The sequence below is a fragment of the Hippocampus bargibanti genome, linkage group LG18 (genome assembly GCF_051943395.1).
Source record: "Hippocampus bargibanti isolate YZ-2025 linkage group LG18, ASM5194339v1, whole genome shotgun sequence".
NCBI classification, from domain to species: Eukaryota; Metazoa; Chordata; class Actinopteri; order Syngnathiformes; family Syngnathidae; genus Hippocampus; species Hippocampus bargibanti.
In genome coordinates this window covers 12,982,509-13,000,008 of record NC_142751.1, presented here as the reverse complement: position 1 = coordinate 13,000,008, position 17,500 = coordinate 12,982,509, and the positions used below count along the sequence as shown (strand labels likewise).

General features: G+C 40.8%; 1 protein-coding gene across 2 annotated transcripts in view; it reads left to right on the top strand.

Moving 5' to 3' along the window:
• The first annotated feature begins 2,948 nt into the window (after positions 1–2,948).
• The window catches only part of fubp3 (far upstream element binding protein 3), a 16,972-nt gene continuing 2,420 nt past the window's right edge, over positions 2,949–17,500 (top strand). For both annotated transcript variants that reach the window (XM_089020855.1, XM_089020854.1), the window contains exons 1-15: positions 2,949–3,102; positions 4,842–4,953; positions 6,830–6,863; positions 6,953–7,002; positions 7,116–7,187; positions 7,290–7,347; positions 7,533–7,695; positions 7,790–7,888; positions 8,355–8,459; positions 9,292–9,394; positions 9,536–9,636; positions 10,688–10,820; positions 15,485–15,645; positions 15,867–15,940; positions 16,016–16,092. In XM_089020855.1, coding sequence (XP_088876981.1) covers positions 3,010–3,102; positions 4,842–4,953; positions 6,830–6,863; positions 6,953–7,002; positions 7,116–7,187; positions 7,290–7,347; positions 7,533–7,695; positions 7,790–7,888; positions 8,355–8,459; positions 9,292–9,394; positions 9,536–9,636; positions 10,688–10,820; positions 15,485–15,645; positions 15,867–15,940; positions 16,016–16,092 — 1,435 coding nt within the window. In that variant the 5' untranslated portion in view covers positions 2,949–3,009. The remainder of the gene's footprint in view (positions 3,103–4,841; positions 4,954–6,829; positions 6,864–6,952; positions 7,003–7,115; positions 7,188–7,289; positions 7,348–7,532; positions 7,696–7,789; positions 7,889–8,354; positions 8,460–9,291; positions 9,395–9,535; positions 9,637–10,687; positions 10,821–15,484; positions 15,646–15,866; positions 15,941–16,015; positions 16,093–17,500) is intronic.

The following is a 17,500-nucleotide window of genomic DNA, read 5'->3' as shown; positions in this document are numbered from 1 at the left end:
ATACTGTGTATATACCGTTTGTATATATACATGTATATATACCGTGTGTATATATCTATAGACTGTGTGTGTGTATATATATATATATATATATATATATATATATATATATATATATATATATATATATATATCGTGTCTGTATATATATATCGTGTCTGTATATACATGTCTATATACTGTGTGTATATACATGTGTATGTACTGTGTGTATATATACCTGTATATATACTGTGTGTATGTACTGTGTGTATATATACTTTGTGTATGTACTGTGTGTATATATACATGTATATATACTTTGTGTATATACTGTGTATATATACATTGTATATATACTGTGTGTATATATATGTATATTTACTGTGTGTGTATCTACATGTATATATACTGTGTGTATATACCGTTTGTATATATACATGTATATATACACCATGTGCATATATCTATAGACTGTGTGTGTGTGTGTGTGTGTATATATATATATATATATATATATATATATATATATATATATATATATATATATATATATATATATATATATATATATATATATATATATATAATTTTGCTTTGACAATAAATAATGTGTAAATGCAGGTGGGAGTGCTTGGATACCTCTGAGCCTCTGAGATTTCTGCATGAAACTTGATCCGTTTCATGTTTCCTGCCTTTCGAAAAGGATGCCCTTTTCAGAACGGCATCAATTATCAAGCAATTACAGTTTCATGTGGCCTCTTCCTTCCATATTGAGAAGGAGGGAGGAAAAAAAATCATCCAGTTGTCTGTGTCTGTGTGAGACATTCGATCTACAGTCACTCACAACATTGTAATATAGTGATTGACTGTCAGGACCCCGGGAGCTCACACACCTGATTTCATCTTGGGGCATTATTATATATATTAATATACTATAATAATAAAAGAAACAGTGGTATACAACCCCGAGATAACAAAAATTAATGAAAAGCCACTTTTCATTCAAAATTCCCAGCTAGCCGCCATCTTTGAAGACATTGCAGAGCACATGGTAGCAATATGTGAGTGGGATCACTTCAGTCATGCTAATTTTGGTTTTTTTTTGGGTGGGGGGGGGGGGTGCAAGTCTGCGAACAGCTGAAGATTCCCATCCAGTCACTCCCATTCTCTAGGAGAGATGATGAACTGGCCAGAGGCGGATGCGCAAGAGAAACTGATATGTGCAACATGAAAACGTTAACAATATTATTGAGTGTGTGTGTGTGTGTGTGGGTGGGGGTTAGTTTGAATGGCTGCATGTTATGAAATATATGTATTTTTTTCAACAACTATATACTATATATCTATAGTTATATTTTGATATTGTACATCAAGCCATCAACGACCATCACAAAGGTCAATAAAACCATTTTATTATACAGTACAGTTTATTTATTTAATTATAATACCATAGCACATTTATTATACATAAAATAAGGTATATGTTATGTCGTTTTAATGTTTAGAAAATTAGAAAGCAGAAAATTATGTTTTATGGGGACCTGGGAACGGATTAGTTTCATTTTAATGGTTTCCTATGGGAAATTAATTTTTGGGATACACACTTTTCGCCTTACACACTCTGTCTGGGAACCAATTAAGTTCGTAAGCCAAGGTATCACTGTATATGTGTTTGTATTATGAAATGTGTGTATGATTATTTTTATTTTATTTATTAATGTTTGTGAGCATCATTGGATAGAAAACTCTCAGCCAGAACATCGCAGCAGTGTGTGCTAGCGTCTTGCTTTCAGACCACACACTTCTCCGTGCTCCTACTCACTGAGGTTTGGGTACAATTTATGAAGCGCGGGGGGGGGGGGACTACTTTGCATAAAGATTTGTGGAAATTTGCAGCAATTTTATCTCACTTTTTTTTGACTGTCTGGCTGCTGGTGTTTTCCAGATGTGCATTGACAGATGTTTCCACATGTGCAGCAAAGAGGGGAAAAGGGCAATTATTTAAGTATAAATTCTCACACTTTTCAAGTAGTCCACAAGTATCATTTCCAGAAGACAATGTGATGTGAAAAAAGCCTCTTCCTGATTTCTATATGTGCTTTGCACGTGTATCATGCACAAAGATTTCAGTTCATCAAATAAATTGTACTATCAATATAATACAATACAATACAATGCAATACAATGCAATACAATATAATGCAATACAATACAACACAATATAGTTATTAGTTTTATTTTATGTTTGTTAATGTTATTTTTTTATTTGTATGTGGGTTTATTTATTTCACTTATTTAGTTATTTCTCTTCTTATTTGCTGAATTTATTTAAAATTGCATTTTCTGTGTAGCTCTCTCTCTTGTTTCTATTTATAATTGTATTTTATTTATTGCATTCTATTTGTGATTGTATTTTATTTATTATAGTACCTATGCTTGTCTGTGACTGTAAAGGGTCCTTGAGAGGTTTAAAAGGCGCTTAAAATGTAATGTATTATTATTATTGTGTTTCTTTATTTGTATTTATGTATGTGTTTGTTGATTGGTATTTATTTTATTTGTTTATACATTTGTTTATGTACGTGGTTATGCATTTGTTTATTAGTTTTATTTTAGCTAGCTAGCTAACTAGCTAGCTTTGTATCTATTTGAGTTATTTCCGGGTTGAGTGATTATTGTTATTATTAAAGGCACTTATCAATAAAATGTATTATTGTTAATAAAATACACGTATAATACACGCATATTGATTTGTATAGCGTTTTAAAATAACAGTTAAAATAAATGCTGATTTTATTTATTTACACACACGCGCGCGCACGAGCTGTGAGAATGCGGAAGTCTATTGTAATTCATTGTTCATGTCATTTTACATGTAAAGTTTGGAAGAAAAAAAACGTAGCGTGTACTTTTCCATCTTCTCGCGAGATTATGTTACTCTCGGATCTTGGGGTTTGGCACATGTGCTCTCTTTCCCCCCCGCTCCCTCCCCTCCTCAAGTGAGCCTCTCAGCTGCCGAGGCGAGTGATGATGATGGCGGAGCTGGTTCAGGGACAGGCCTCGGTGGCTCAGCCCGGAACGAAAGATGACTTCGCAGACACGATACGCCGAGTGCGACAGGTAAAAAAACGGCACCGGTTAAGAAAGCCTCGTCAAAGAACCGCACGCGTGGGAGGATGGCAACAGTTTGGCTTGCATGGGACCCTCACCTCACCCTCCACCCCCCTCCCCGTCAACCACAAACCAACCATTCCTCATGCACTCAGCTAGCTTGTTAGCTCTCTTGCTAACAAACGCTAGCCAAGTTAGCATAGCTGAGCCGACAGATTAAGAGTCCTACAGCCGAAACCCGACGACGCTGCTAACCGCGTCGGACATCGCGAGGTGCCGGCTTCCTTCCAGAGCTTGGCGACACGTTTCCCCACGCGAGACGCTGACGCCTCGTAGAACGCTGGAAGTTGTAAGTTAGCGTAACTTTTGGGCAAGTTACGTCGACAACCTGTTGTCAAGCCCCCCCACACTGCATACACACGCACAAGTCGCCTGTTAGCATTATGTAGCTTGTTAGCTGCCCCCCATTAGCCACGACAAATAAAGCTCAACCGCCCCTGTGGCTGACAGCCTCCGAGTAGGGCTCAAGTTTAGCCGGTGTGTCTTCTTTCAGAAAGTTAGCACGCCGTGCGGTTGTAAAGCCGCCGTTACCCCACTTCGCTCAGAAGCCGAAACCAACCCACGATATGCCAATCAACCACGAAGCTGTTCACCCACCTCAACACGTCGTCGTTTTTAACCGAACCATATTTGTCAAACTCGCGTCGTACTTTGCTCGCCGTAGTAAACACGAGTAAGCGAGCTAGCATGCATGCACAGTAAGCTAGTTTAGCATGTTCGTTCGTCTGTATTGGGGAGAGTTAGGCCGTGTCATGTAACGCCACCTGCCCTAAATATTCCACGGATTTTTCCACGGCAAATGCCAGTTAAATGCTTATAATCTCAAGCAACCTACATTTGTGTTTTCCATTTGCTTTCCCAAGACGTCAACTAGTGTCCTCGGTGGTCTAACTTGGTTCACAATGTATACAGTGTGTATAATTTTAAAGGACAGCCGACACCATTTTTTTTTTTTCCTAACTGACACCAGAAAAACATTTTATAGCTTCTAAAATACCCAAAATACGCAGGCTGATATTTTTAGTCAAATGTAAAACACCAATAAAAATGAGTTGGTGTCCCTAAACTACTTCAAAATGCCCCCGAGAATGGTCCCCTTGTTCGTGACGTCACGCCAGGACGTCTTGCCTTCCTCTAGAATCAAAACAACGGCTTCAGATTCGGAGAAGATGCTTTTTGTTACTCATCCAGTTATGAATATGATTCAAATAGTTCTGAAGAGGAAAGCATAAATGTTTGCAATCGATTAAAGAAGTCCTTCTGGATCAATTCGAGCCGTCGGGACTCCTATGCAGCGTCCCTGAAAATGCACAAAATGGCGCCCAAGCACCGAACAGCTGAATTTGGACATCAAATAAGAATCGCAACCAATTCCAACTACAGAGCTTCAACAATCAGCGCCCTCGGTTGTCAAACATTTCGTGGTAAATTCAAAGTTAATGATTATTTACTAGAAAACAAATGGAATGATGTCATTATGGCGTCTGTCGTCAAGCACATTTAACTTGATGACCGCTTCTTTTAGCTAGCTATTAGCTCCACTAACCTCTCATCTAATCCAGTGTGTTCGCTCTCCAAACACGTACTTGATATCCCGGTTCTTGTTTTTTTTTTCTCTTTAATTTGCCACCCGTCTATAGGGTCACCAATCAACACATTTTTTTTTTTTTGCTGTGACTTCTCTCCAGATGGCCGCCAAGATGGGAGGAGAGCAGATGCCAAACCTTCACAGCCCGTCACCAGTCATCGACCCCTCCCTCTATGGCTTTGGAGGCCAGAAACGCACGATGGACAATGGAGGCAAGTCTCGTCTTGTGTTCGTCACGCTAGTTTTTATCACACTGTGGCCGACTTACTTGCACTATTGAGCTAGTTGGCTATCTATCTATTCGCTATCAATCTAGCTGGCTAGCTATCTAGCTATTGAGGTAGCTAGCTGGCTCTCTATTTGCTGTCTAGTTGGCTAGCTATTGAGCTAGCTAGCTGGCTCTCTATTTGCTATCTATCTGTCTATTAGCTATCTATTAGCTTGTGAGCTAGCTTTCTATCTGTTTGAGTTACTTTTGGGTTGAGTGAACGCTGGCGCGTGTGGCTCCCGCTGCTCACCCACAGAAAATATGATCCTGTGACTGTAAAGTGACGTTGAGTGTTTTGAAAGGCGGTTAGAAATGAAATACATTATTATTATTATTATTATAAATAATCAGGAATGCTAGCGACGTCATACACCAAGCAATTTTTTTCGTGTTTTTTTTAATAGTTAGGATGGTCCTCTTCCTCTTCGACCCAAAATGGCCACCATTTAAATCAATTCTAATGTGGTCTCGTCAGACCACATGACACTTTTCCACATCTCAGATGAGCTAAAAACCATCATTTTCAGGGCTCAGTTTTCAACTTGCATTTGAAGGTGACCACCATTCAATGTTCTTTTCGGCCTTGTCGGGTTTCCTGGCGGCAATTTATCTTTATTATTATTTATCGAAACGTGGCGCAAACGGCAGCTCTATTCTAAAAGTATGGCTGCTATGTTGTCGGAATGCTGCCTCTGTTTCAACCAGTGTTACAACATTGTTGTAAACGTGCCAACATGGCGCCGCCCTTAATCATCGAGCTGCCTAAGCCTTTTAGGTTATCTTGTCATGTAATGCCCCGTTGCATTTATATCCTTCCGTGTTTTTTTTATTGTTGTTATTTTTTGTGACTAGGAGCAGATTTTCAGTTCGTAGAAGCAGCACGAGCGTCCACTGCTTCTTTAGTGGCGGCGTGTTCCTATTTTGTCGTTGTCATCGACGTTATAAGGCTTTTCCCCCCCCCCCCCCCCCCCCCCCCCCCCCCCCGATTTGAAGAAGTACGATTCCGTGTATTTTTACTCGTTTGCGGTATCCGTTGCGGATAATATGGCTCGCCCAGTTTTGATTTTACGCAGTGCTTGTGTTGCAAAGTGGATTAGCATGTTTTTTTATTAGCTAGTGTGAAAAACGTAATAGATAGCTAGCTAGCTGAATTAGCACTTTGTTAATGGGACTGCAAAATAACCGTAAAACATACATTTTATTTGAGTCTTTTGAGTCTTTCATTTGGTAAGCTAGTACAAAACTAGCTAGCCAAATGGCTAACTAATTTTATACTGCTCGATTGTTGTTTTTTAACTCACAATGAGTTTGTCAGTGTGATTAGATTCAAGGTATTTTTTTTTTTCAACTTTTGATAACAAAATGGCTACCTAGGATTCGTCAATATGTTCTTTTGGATGTTTTCACTTTTTGTAAAGAAAAATAGCCAATAACATAGCTTAGTATATATTTTCCAGCCACACATTTTTCACTTTTGTAAACCCTTCACCCAATTAGCCCACCGAGCAAACCGCTTTTGTTACACTTATGTCATGATCTCTACATCTTTAAGTTCATAGAGTTGCTTGTTCTGTATGTAGCCACAAGGGGAAACAAGCCAGTTTCTTATTGCGCTGGTCCCAAACCCATTTTACAGTCACAGACAAGCATAGGTACTATAATCAGAATCAGAATCATCTTTATTGCCAAGTATGTAGAACACAATAAATAAAACAAAATCACAAATAGCATACAATAAATAAAATACAATTATAAATGCAATTTATTTTCCTGGGTCATTTCTTACACGCTAACTGATGATGTTTTGTGCTTTCTATCAGTTGGCAACCATCTTGGCGCAATGGTACATCAAAGGTAAGCCAAGCAGCCGCCCTTTCTGAACCTTTTTTTTATGTGTGTTTTCCGCATTCAAATATTACATCGAGCGTGTCACGATCTCGCAGGGCTCTCACGACCGAAGACTTCAAAGTGCCTGACAAAATGGTGGGATTCAGTAAGTGAGCTTTGAGTTCATTTACCGTATTGATATTGTACTTAGCTCACTGCGTTTGACGTTAAAAAAAAAAAAAAGAAAAGAAAATCTATAGTCTTCTTGTTTTCAATCAGTCATTGGAAAAGGGGGAGAGCAGATATCAAGAATCCAGCTGGAATCCGGTTGTAAAATCCAGATAGCGTCAGGTGAGTGGGGTTCATCTTGATGGAAAATATGGTATTTTCCTTTTTAAATCCATTTAGTTCTTTGATGTTGAAAATTTTTCTCCGTTTTTGGTCTTCCTGCAGACAGCGGAGGCATGTTGGATAGGCCCTGCACGCTGACCGGCAGTCCAGAGAACATTGAGTGAGCACGCCGGCCATTTTTGTTTCTCCTGTTGGACACCGTCAACGACTGTCAATCAGTTACAGCGTCTTCTTAATAGCGTTTTTTTTTTTTTTTTTTTTTGTTAAAAATATATAACGAAGCAAAAAATTCTATTATGTGTGTGACTAATGCACCGTATCACACACACACACACACACACGCAGGCAGGCCAAGAGGCTGCTGAGTGAAATCGTGGAGCAATGTCGCTACGGTCCGGGCTTCCATTGCGAAATGGATGGCAACGGCGCCATCCAGCAGATGTTAATCCCCGCCAACAAAGTGGGCCTGGTGATCGGCAAAGGGGGAGAGACCATCAAACAGCTGCAGGTGCGAATCCGTCTCCATCCAGGTTTAAATCTCATAGCTGTCATTTATTTTTTATTTTTTTTTCATGTTAAATGTGATTCTACGGCTTGTTTAGGAGAAAACGGGCGTGCAAATGATTATGATCCAAGATGACCCGATGCCCACTGGTGCAGATAAGCCCCTGAGAATAACTGGAGACCCCCACAAAGTACAGGTTGGTCCTTTTTCTGCTCCAGTGTTACACACTATATAAAATGAGGTTGTCTGTACCTGCAGCCAAAAATAAACAAATATTTGAAGCGCGTCATATCTGCCTCATTGAATTTATTCCGATCCATCCTGAGTGTGTCCTCTAGCAATATTTGGCCAGAATACGGAGAATGTAAAGACAGCCGCGTTTATCTTGAATGTCCAAGAGATAAAAATACATAATCACGCGGCACTAAAAGGCATGTTAAGTTACTATATGTTCCAGACTAACATTTGATTTCTATTCATGACTTAGAAGCGTTTTTTTTTTTTTCTCCTTGCAAATATTTTATAGCCGTCAACACATTCCGACTCGCCACATGAATAGAACTCAGTTGAAAACTGCGTAGCTGCAGTATTTTACATTTCGTCGGGTTATGTTGTTTCAATTTGTTGCACCCACTACATATACTTTTTTTTCTTCTCTCCAGCAAGCACGTGAACTTGTGGTCAAGCTAATCAGGGATAAGGACCAAGGAGATTTTCGGGTTGGCAGGGCCGAGTTTGGATCCAAAATGGGCGGAAGTAGTCTGGATGTAAGATTTTATGCTTTTTAACATAGGTCAAATCACAGTTTTTTTTTTTTGGATACGTAGAATATTTCATGTTTTTTTTTTTTTTGGGGGGCCTCTTGATGATTAGTTTTAGAGGTAAAAAATGAAAAGTTCAGCAGCTCAAGAAATTAAAATATGCCATGTTATGTTTAGAAATTAGATGTGATTAGTTTTTTTTTTCATTCTTAACACTCTAAACAAATCTGAATTTCACGTTTTAAATGAACTAAATGTGTATTTTTCCCTGCCATATTCTATATTTTTTTAAAATACACCCATAGAATAGCGTGTATCACGCAAGAAGCCAGATAGCTGATAGATGGGTATGCCGGTCGTATCTATCTGGCACGATACACCCAGATAGCTAATAGATGGGTATCTTGCCAGATAGCTAATAGATAGCTAACTAGCCAGATAGCTAATAGATAGCTGACTAGCCAGATAGCTAATAGCTAGCTAGCTATAACACATCATTATGAACTTATAGATGGGTATCGAGCCAGATAGCTAATAGATGGGAATCTAGCCAGATAGCTAATAGCTAGCTAGCTATAACACACATCATTATGAACTAATATATGGGTATCTAGCCAAATAGCTAATAGATGGGTATCTTGCAAGATAGCTAATAGATGGGTATCTTGCCAGATAGCTATTAAACAAATCTGAATTTCACTTTTTAAATGAACTAAAAATGTATTTTTCCCTGCCATATTCTAATTTTTTTTAAATATACCCATAGAATGGCGTGTATCACACAAGACGCACACAGACTGATGACTTGACTTTTATCCCCCCTCCCTTGCTTGATCAGGTGGTCGTCCCCAGATTTGCAGTCGGCATCATCATCGGCAGGAACGGAGAGATGATCAAGAAGATCCAGACTGACGCCGGGGTCCGCATCCAGTTCAAACAAGGTAAGACAATCTCGGATGTTTCAAATGTGATGCTGCCATTTTTACTCTTTTTAGCCGGCGTCCGGTCTTTTTTTTTTTTTTTTGTAGCGCCCTCGCTGAATAGCCATGCCCTTTGACCTTGCGTGCCCTTTGACCTCTCAGATGATGGAGTCAGCCCAGACCGCGTTGCCCAGGTGATGGGCCAGCCTGAGCACTGCCACCACGCCGTGCACCTTATCAATGAGCTGGTTCAAACTGCCCAGGTATGAAATGAGCACCAGCTTGTTGGGTAAATCCATTCACTCCTTATTCGCTGTGTGGAAATTGAGAAATATGCTGTTTCAAGGTGACACGCAGCATGGAATGAAGTAGTTTGCACAGCTGTGTCAGGAAAATGTCGCCACATAGCAAAAAGGGTCAACAATGTGCTCGTATAAGTTCAAACATGTGTTAATGGAAGTTAGAAGCAAAGTCACTATTTTGCAAAGTCAATATTTTGATTCTTTTCAGCCCCTCCCCCGCCCTCAAAAAAGCTAGTTAGTCATCATGAGGTGTGGGGATAGACCATCACTTGAGCGATCTGGCTCTTTAGCTGGCTATCTGGCTCTCTAGCTAGCAATCTGGCTGGCTACCGAGCTAGCTAGCTATTTGCTATATATTAGCTATCTATATTAAATAGATGGAAAGCTAGCTAAATAATACATAACTAATCGATAGCTAGCTAGTTAGATAGCTAATATATAGCAAAAAGCTAGCTGGCTATCGATTAGTTTTCTATTATAATGAATAATTTTTGTTTTTTTTTTGTTCTTTTGACTTCGAGAGTGGCTGCCTTTACAGCAGCTCGTGTATTTTGTTTTTCTACTTTCATTCCTTTCATCACTTTGCTGCTCTGAAATGTAAATTTCTCCACTGTGAGACTAATAAAGGCAAATCCAATCCAATTATCTAGCTAGCTAACTTTCTATCTATTTGAGTTATTCCGGGTTGAGTGAATGCTGGCGCATGTGGCTGCCGCTGCTCACCCACAGAAAAACTGACCCTGTGACTGTAAAGTGACCTTGAGAGTTTTGAAAGGCGCTTATAAATGAAATGTATTATTATTATTATTATTATTATTATTATTAATAGCAAACTTTGAATTTTTCAAGCTGCAAGCAGCATTCTTGTTTATTTTTGTGTCAAAATTAGCAGTTGATCGGCAGATTCAGAAATAATAACTCTCCGCGGGGGGGTCCCTGTTTTATGAAAGGACTTCCTCTCTAAATTTTCAATGTTGCTTTTCAGCTTTTTTTTCCCCCTTCCATCCTACAGGAGCGAGATGGCTTTGGCGGGGTGCTGGGACGCCGCAGCCGAAATGACTGTAACATGGGCAGCGCTCTGGGAGGGCTACAGGAAGTGACGTACGCCGTCCCCGCCGACAAATGCGGCCTGGTCATTGGAAAAGGTAAAAAAATATGACAGTTGTATCAGCGCTATAAGTTCTTTCTATGAGCGCAGTTCATCCCCGCGTCACGAGTCTGTCTCCCAACTCGACAGATTTCCTCACCCCCCCCCCCCCCCTATTCATCCCACCCCCGGGGCCTCATGTATATAGCACAAGTGGCATTCATTGGCTTGACTAAGGGCTTAATGACGGGGCTAATGCGTGTAATGTGACATTAATTGTTAAAGGTGCATAATAACAGCCCTCAATCATGTGGAAGGCCGCCTGGTATCTAATGAGCTGCTTTCAGCCCGATAGAGTGCGGCCGGGGGAATGAATAGGAGGAATTAGCTTATTGGCTATTCATGCCCACTCTATTGCCAGCCATTTAAAAGTCATTGACCATTGCCTTGGTGGAACGTGTGTGTGTGTGTGTGTGTGTGTGTGTGTGTATGTGTGTGTATACGCCGTCTTTGAAAGGTGGAGTTGGAAGGGGGCGGAGGGGGTAGGTGGGATCTCTTTACCGAAAAATAAAAACATGGCAATAGAAATGTCAAGTGGCTTTTGTGCATGTAGCGGGCCAAGGGAAACAAATAAACCTGGGCGTTGCGTCCCACCCGCACCCCCCCTCCCTGACCCCTCTCTGGCTATTAGCATATGAAGTGGGTCAATATGGTCGATATGGCGGTGGGTCTGGGTGCTGTCAGCCGACGCTTAAAGGGTGCGGTGATTAATATCTTTACGATGCCATATGTAGCCCTTTGAGACCCCCCCCCCCCCACACACACACACACACACAGTCGCTCGACGCTGCTTGATGGATCTCGCCACCCACCAACCTGCTCCCACATTAAAACAGGCTTAAATTCATTGCCGTTTTCCACTTCAACTACCCAAATTGAATGCCCCCTTCTGTTTCACCCCACACCCCACCCAAACACACAAGTGTCACCTATAAAGTCTGTGTAAGCTCTCAGTCATACAGGAGTGGTCCATCGATGAAAAGGTTTCTTCAGCCGTCATCTGTAAATTCTTTGAAGGTGTCGGACGTTATCGCTTGTCATCCGAAAAGCTTCGTCAGCGAACACATGTTGTGCTGGTAGCTCTGACCTTGTATAATATCCCTACCTGTAAAGCTAACAAGTGGCCACGCAAGCTTGAAAATGTCTGACAGCAACTGATTTTGAATGATTTATAAGGAAAATGGTCACTCATGTGGCTAAATGGCTCCGTAGTTCAATCGTTCAATGGTGTAAACACATATATGTACCGCCGTTCCATTGATTCCTGACTCAAATCTAACATTGAAAGCGATGAAGGTGAAATGCTAAAATCTAGAATTACATTGATCCAAATCGGCCTTATTCTACATAACATGCACAACAACGGGGATCTCTATATCAGCCATGACCGTTGATTATATAAGGGAAAATTCATTTTCAGGGTGGAGCCTTACCATGTCACAATTGCGCCAGATAACCAATAACTCGTCCCAGTTTTAGCCACAAACCAAACTCGAATGGTGAAAAACAATTAAAGCAATATCGCTACAAGTGGGTGTTATGTAATTCTCAGTTTTTACACCTATCATCAACCGTATTTTCCGGTGTATAAGGCGCACCCCCAATGAATAGTGTATTTTCAAACCGTTTCCATATACAGTGAGACCTCAACTTACGAACTTAATTGGTTCCCAGACAGTGTGTAAGGCAAAAAGTGTGTATCTCAAAAAAAAAATTCCCATAGGAAACCATTAAAATGGGAATAATCCGTTCCCGGGTTTCCATAAAATATACTTTTCAACTAAATAAGCCTTAAAACTACACACAACATACCTTATTCTATGTATAATAAATGTGCTATTGTATTGTAATGAAAGAAATACACTGCATTGTATCATAAACTCACTTTATTTACATTTGTGATGGTCATTTATGGCTTGATGGAATGGCGTTGGATGTCGAAGGTCAAAGGGAATTGCTGTTTGGAAAGAGAGGCGCATTACACGACGACTGTAATTAAAGAAATAAACTGTGCTGTAAAATAATGTTTTACTTACCTTTTTGATGGTCGTTGATGGCTTATGGAAAGAGAGTCACCTTCCATAAGGACTGTTGGTAACTTAACCTCTGGTGCCGTTTGGTCGTGTGCTTCCGCCGAAGATCACTCCGCCAGCCGTGGTGGGTGTGTATTATGAAAATAGGGCTTATTATAAGGTTTAATTTTCATAAATTTGACGTTTGTAAGACAAAAAGTTTGTAAGTTGAGGTGTTTGTAAGTTGAGTTCACTGTATAAGGCGCACCGGACTATAAGGCGCACCTTCAATGAATGAAAAAAAAACTAATAAAATATATAAAAGTAGTCAAATATAAGGCACACCACATTATAAGGCACTACAGTAGAGGTTGGGGTTACGCACTACTTCTTCTACAGGGAGGAAATGGAGGTCGGTGGCTGCTGACAGTAGTTGCGAGACCTCTTGTGCCTCACATATTAGGCGTTGGGTCATCTTTTGAAAAAAAAATCGTGCGGAAAATACGATATCTACAAATCACAAAGACAGCCGCCTAACTAAGCAGCCCCTCCGCGAATGCCGTCACCAGTTGCACTTTTTGTGCGCCCGCCTTTTCTCTCACCGCACTAAACCAGTCTCATTAATAAGACCCGTATTATCTGCGCCGACTCCGGGCCAGTCCATGAAATGAATAGTCGGCCTCTTCATCGCTCTCTGCCGTCCGACCGCTCCAGCTCATAATGGCTTCATTAAGGCAAAAGTTTCATTTACTTGACAATGCCTTAATGGCCCATGTGCAGTCTGTTGGCCTTCTAAGAAGAAAAAAAAAAAGGCTGCGGGAGGAGGAGAGCTTTTTGATGAGCGTTTTTCACGCAAGGGGAGGGGTCAACCCGGGTCGTCCGAATGTCAGCCACAAGTGAACAAATGTATAATTGATGTCGGGACGGCCCTGGTGTGTCCCCCTTCAGCCATTTTCCCCTCCCGGGTTGAGATCTGTAGCGCAAAAAGAGCTGGTGGCAGTTGTCCCACCTCCCCGAACTTCATTCACCCCCCGTTCTCATCAACACTAGGTCAAAAAAAAAGGAACGAAATGAGACAAACGGTATCCCAAGAGGGAGGATACGCTTCAATTTTGCCTCCTTTCTCCTGTTTAGCTATGTTGCATTTCTCCCTGCTGGTGTAATTACTCTCCCCACACGTTGCGAAACTGGCATCTGATGCAGAGGAGGAGGCGATGTCCCTCTTTTGTTTCCCCCATTTGCACGCATGTTAGCAGAGAATAGTCGGAAAATGGCGAGACGCACGCCAGACGTCAAGGTAGCGTCGCCCGCCGCGGCGCATCGTTCTGTCATGTGACCAGACACCGTGCCAGGGACGCCGCGCCAACGTTTGTTCTCACGTGCCGCTTGACAAAAGGGATGGATTTGCGCTGCCAGTTGCTGTCTAATTGCTATTTTAAAGCCCATATGTTTCTTTTTTTTCTTTTCAAACAGTTTTTGGTAATTGAATATGTATGAGTCTTATCAAATATGTACCGTATTTTCCGGTGTATAAGGCGCACCCAAAAGCTTTTATTGTCTTCAAAAGATCACCCTGCGCTTTATAATCCCGTGCGCCTTACATGTCAAGTAACATTGATAGTAGTAGAAGAAGTCATGTGCAGTGCATGCTGGGATGTATAAAATGGCAGCTGACATTTTTTCGTCCTCTATTCCCCGCCCCCAGTCTTCGGTTAAAGCCACGTGATTGGTCAAGAACGCAGCAGTGAGGGGAGGCGGTTTAAACATTAAAGAGACAGGCAGACGACAGAGTGATGAGAATGGATAGAAAACAGTGAAATTTGGACTCATTTCAACTTTGATAGTTCAAAGGCAGAGTGTAGACTGCAAGGTTAAAATTCCCATCAATCAGGCAGACGACAGAGTGATGAGAATGGATAGAAAACAGTGAAATTTGGACTCCTTTCAACTTTGATAGTTCAAAGGCAGAGTGTAGACTGCAAGGTTAAAATTCCCATCAATCAGGCTCCGCAAATGACCCGCACAAGCCATCTGTACACTTGATGCAAAAAGCTATCAACCCAGCTAAACAGAACACAATTGATGAGGAACAAGGTAAAATTATCGCAGAGAGATCCCTTGTAGGTATCATTTCTCAAGATGGTAAAGGAAGAAGGCCATGTGTTTAATCCTGATGAAAGCGACCACTCCATTCCATCAAGCCATCAACGACCATCACAAAGGTCAATAAAACGACTTTATTATACATATTACATATTATAATATGGCATATTTTGTGTAGTTTTAAGGCTTAGAAAATTAGAAAGTAGAAAATTATGTTTTATGGGGACCTGGGAATGGATTATTCTCATTTTAATGGTTTCCTATGTGAAATTAATTTTTGGGATACACACTTTTCGCCTTACACACTCTGTCTGGGAACCAATTAAGTTCGTGAGACAAGGTATCACTGTATCCACTGTTGTTCCTATGTTATGTTAGCCTTTTAGGCTAAATCCAATGTAAGATGTTGTCGTGACGTTTATGCAAATTAGGCCCATCGATCCCACAAAAAAAAAAAGATAAAAAATGCAATCTGAACAGTTTGCTATCCAGAGAATATTTGTTTTTCTCACGCCATCACGTGAATTTCTCCTTGACTTTTTCGCAGGCGGCGAAACCATCAAGAATATCAAAGAGCAATCTCGCGCCCACGTGGAGCTGCAGCGAAACCCGCCGCCCAACACCGACCCCAACGTGCGCATCTTCTCCATCCGAGGCACACCGCAACAGCTGGAAAAGGCTCGCCAGCTGATCGACGAGCGAATTGGGGTAGGTGGTCTATTATGCCATATCACCCCCCCCTCCTCCTCCCTTCAAGCTTCTATTCATGAGCGCACATGATGACACCAGAGGTTACAACGCCGAGAATCCATCAAATGGACTTAATGGAGTGCATCGGTGCTCGGCCGTGCCCTTTGACCTTGTCTGTTGGCTTCCTTTTTTTTTTTTTTTTTTTCAACGCAAGTGTGGTCTCACTCTCTCCGCTGCAGGCGCCGGGGCTGGGAGGAAATGGCAGCTTTGGCTTGAATCCTTACAACCAAGGAGCCGCCACTCCTCCTCAGCAGTAAAGTCCCATTTTTCTTTTTTTAGCACTGTTAGCTCATAAACACGCTCTTAACTCAGCTCATCTTCCCTTTAGCGGGCCTCAAACGTTCATGACCGGGGGATGGGGGACAACTTTCCAGATCTGGCAACCACCTGGCCAACAGGACCATAGTGAGTTTGAAACCTGTGCTACGTGTCGTTTACAGTTTGAAAATTCTGTCTGGGGTCTTTCTGGTACAGACGCTTCCCCTACTTACGAACATTGCAGTTACGTACAATGGTACATACGAACATTTTTGTAGTAACATATGTAGTATTCTCTCCAGCTGTTCATGTGTATATCTTTAGAGAGCATATATTTTATGAATTGTTTATTTTTCAGTACAAACAATACAGGTTACTCATACAAGTCTTAAACATACATATATAAACATTAAAAATAACTATATAAGCCTTAAAAATACTTTGGCTATTTATTTGCTATCCATTAGCTAGCTAGCTATTAGCTGTCTAGCTGTTGGCTATCTGGCTACAGTACATATTCGCTATTTAGTTGCTATTCATTAGATAGCTCGATAGCTTTCTATCTATATGAGTTACTTCGGGGTTGAGTGAACACTGGCGCGTGTGGCTGCCGCTGCTCACCCACAGAAAAACTTTATCCTGTGACTAAAGTGACCTTGAGAGTTTTGAAAGGCGCTTATAAATGAAATGTATTATTATTATTATTATTATTATTATTATCCCTAAATAATAAATATAGCTAAATATGCGAAATATAGCACTGAATCAACTTACGAACAAATTCACCTTACGAACGACCATTCGGAACGTGTCTCGTTCATAAGTTGGGGAGCGTCTGTACACTGATGTCTTATTGTCATAAGCTTCTTCTCATTTTATGTAAACGTTAAACATACTTATATAAGCCTTAAAAATACATTCCATACAAAATATAGCCCTGAAGCAACTTACGAACAAATTCACCTTACGAACAACCGTTCGTAATGTATCTCGTTCGTAAGTTGGGGAGCGTCTGTACACTGATGTCTTTTTATTGTCATAACATTCTTCTCATTTTATATAAACCTTAAACATACGTATATAGGCCTGAAGCAACTTACAAACGAATTTACCTTATGAACGACCGTTCGGAACGTATCTCATTCGTAAGTTGGGGAGCGTCTGTACACTGATGTCTTATTGTCAGAACCTTCTTCTCATTTTATGTAAACGTTAAACATACTTATATAAGCCTTAAAAATACATTCCATACTAAATATTGGCCTGAAGCAACTTACAAACGAATTCACCTTACGAACGACCCTTCGGAACGTGTCTCATTCGTAAATTGGGGATCGTCTGTATTATCGAAAACGCAAAACGAACAGCAGCAAAAAGTCGGATTTTGAAATGATGGGAAAGGAAAAGAGTATTTATTGCAAGGGAGATTCAAGACTTCTTAGACATGATTATGATGATGGTGGTGGTCATGGTAACTACCTCTTTCCTGTGCAGACAACGCGTCGAACGAAACCTGCATGGAAATGATCAGGAAAGCAAAAAAAAAATTGCACGT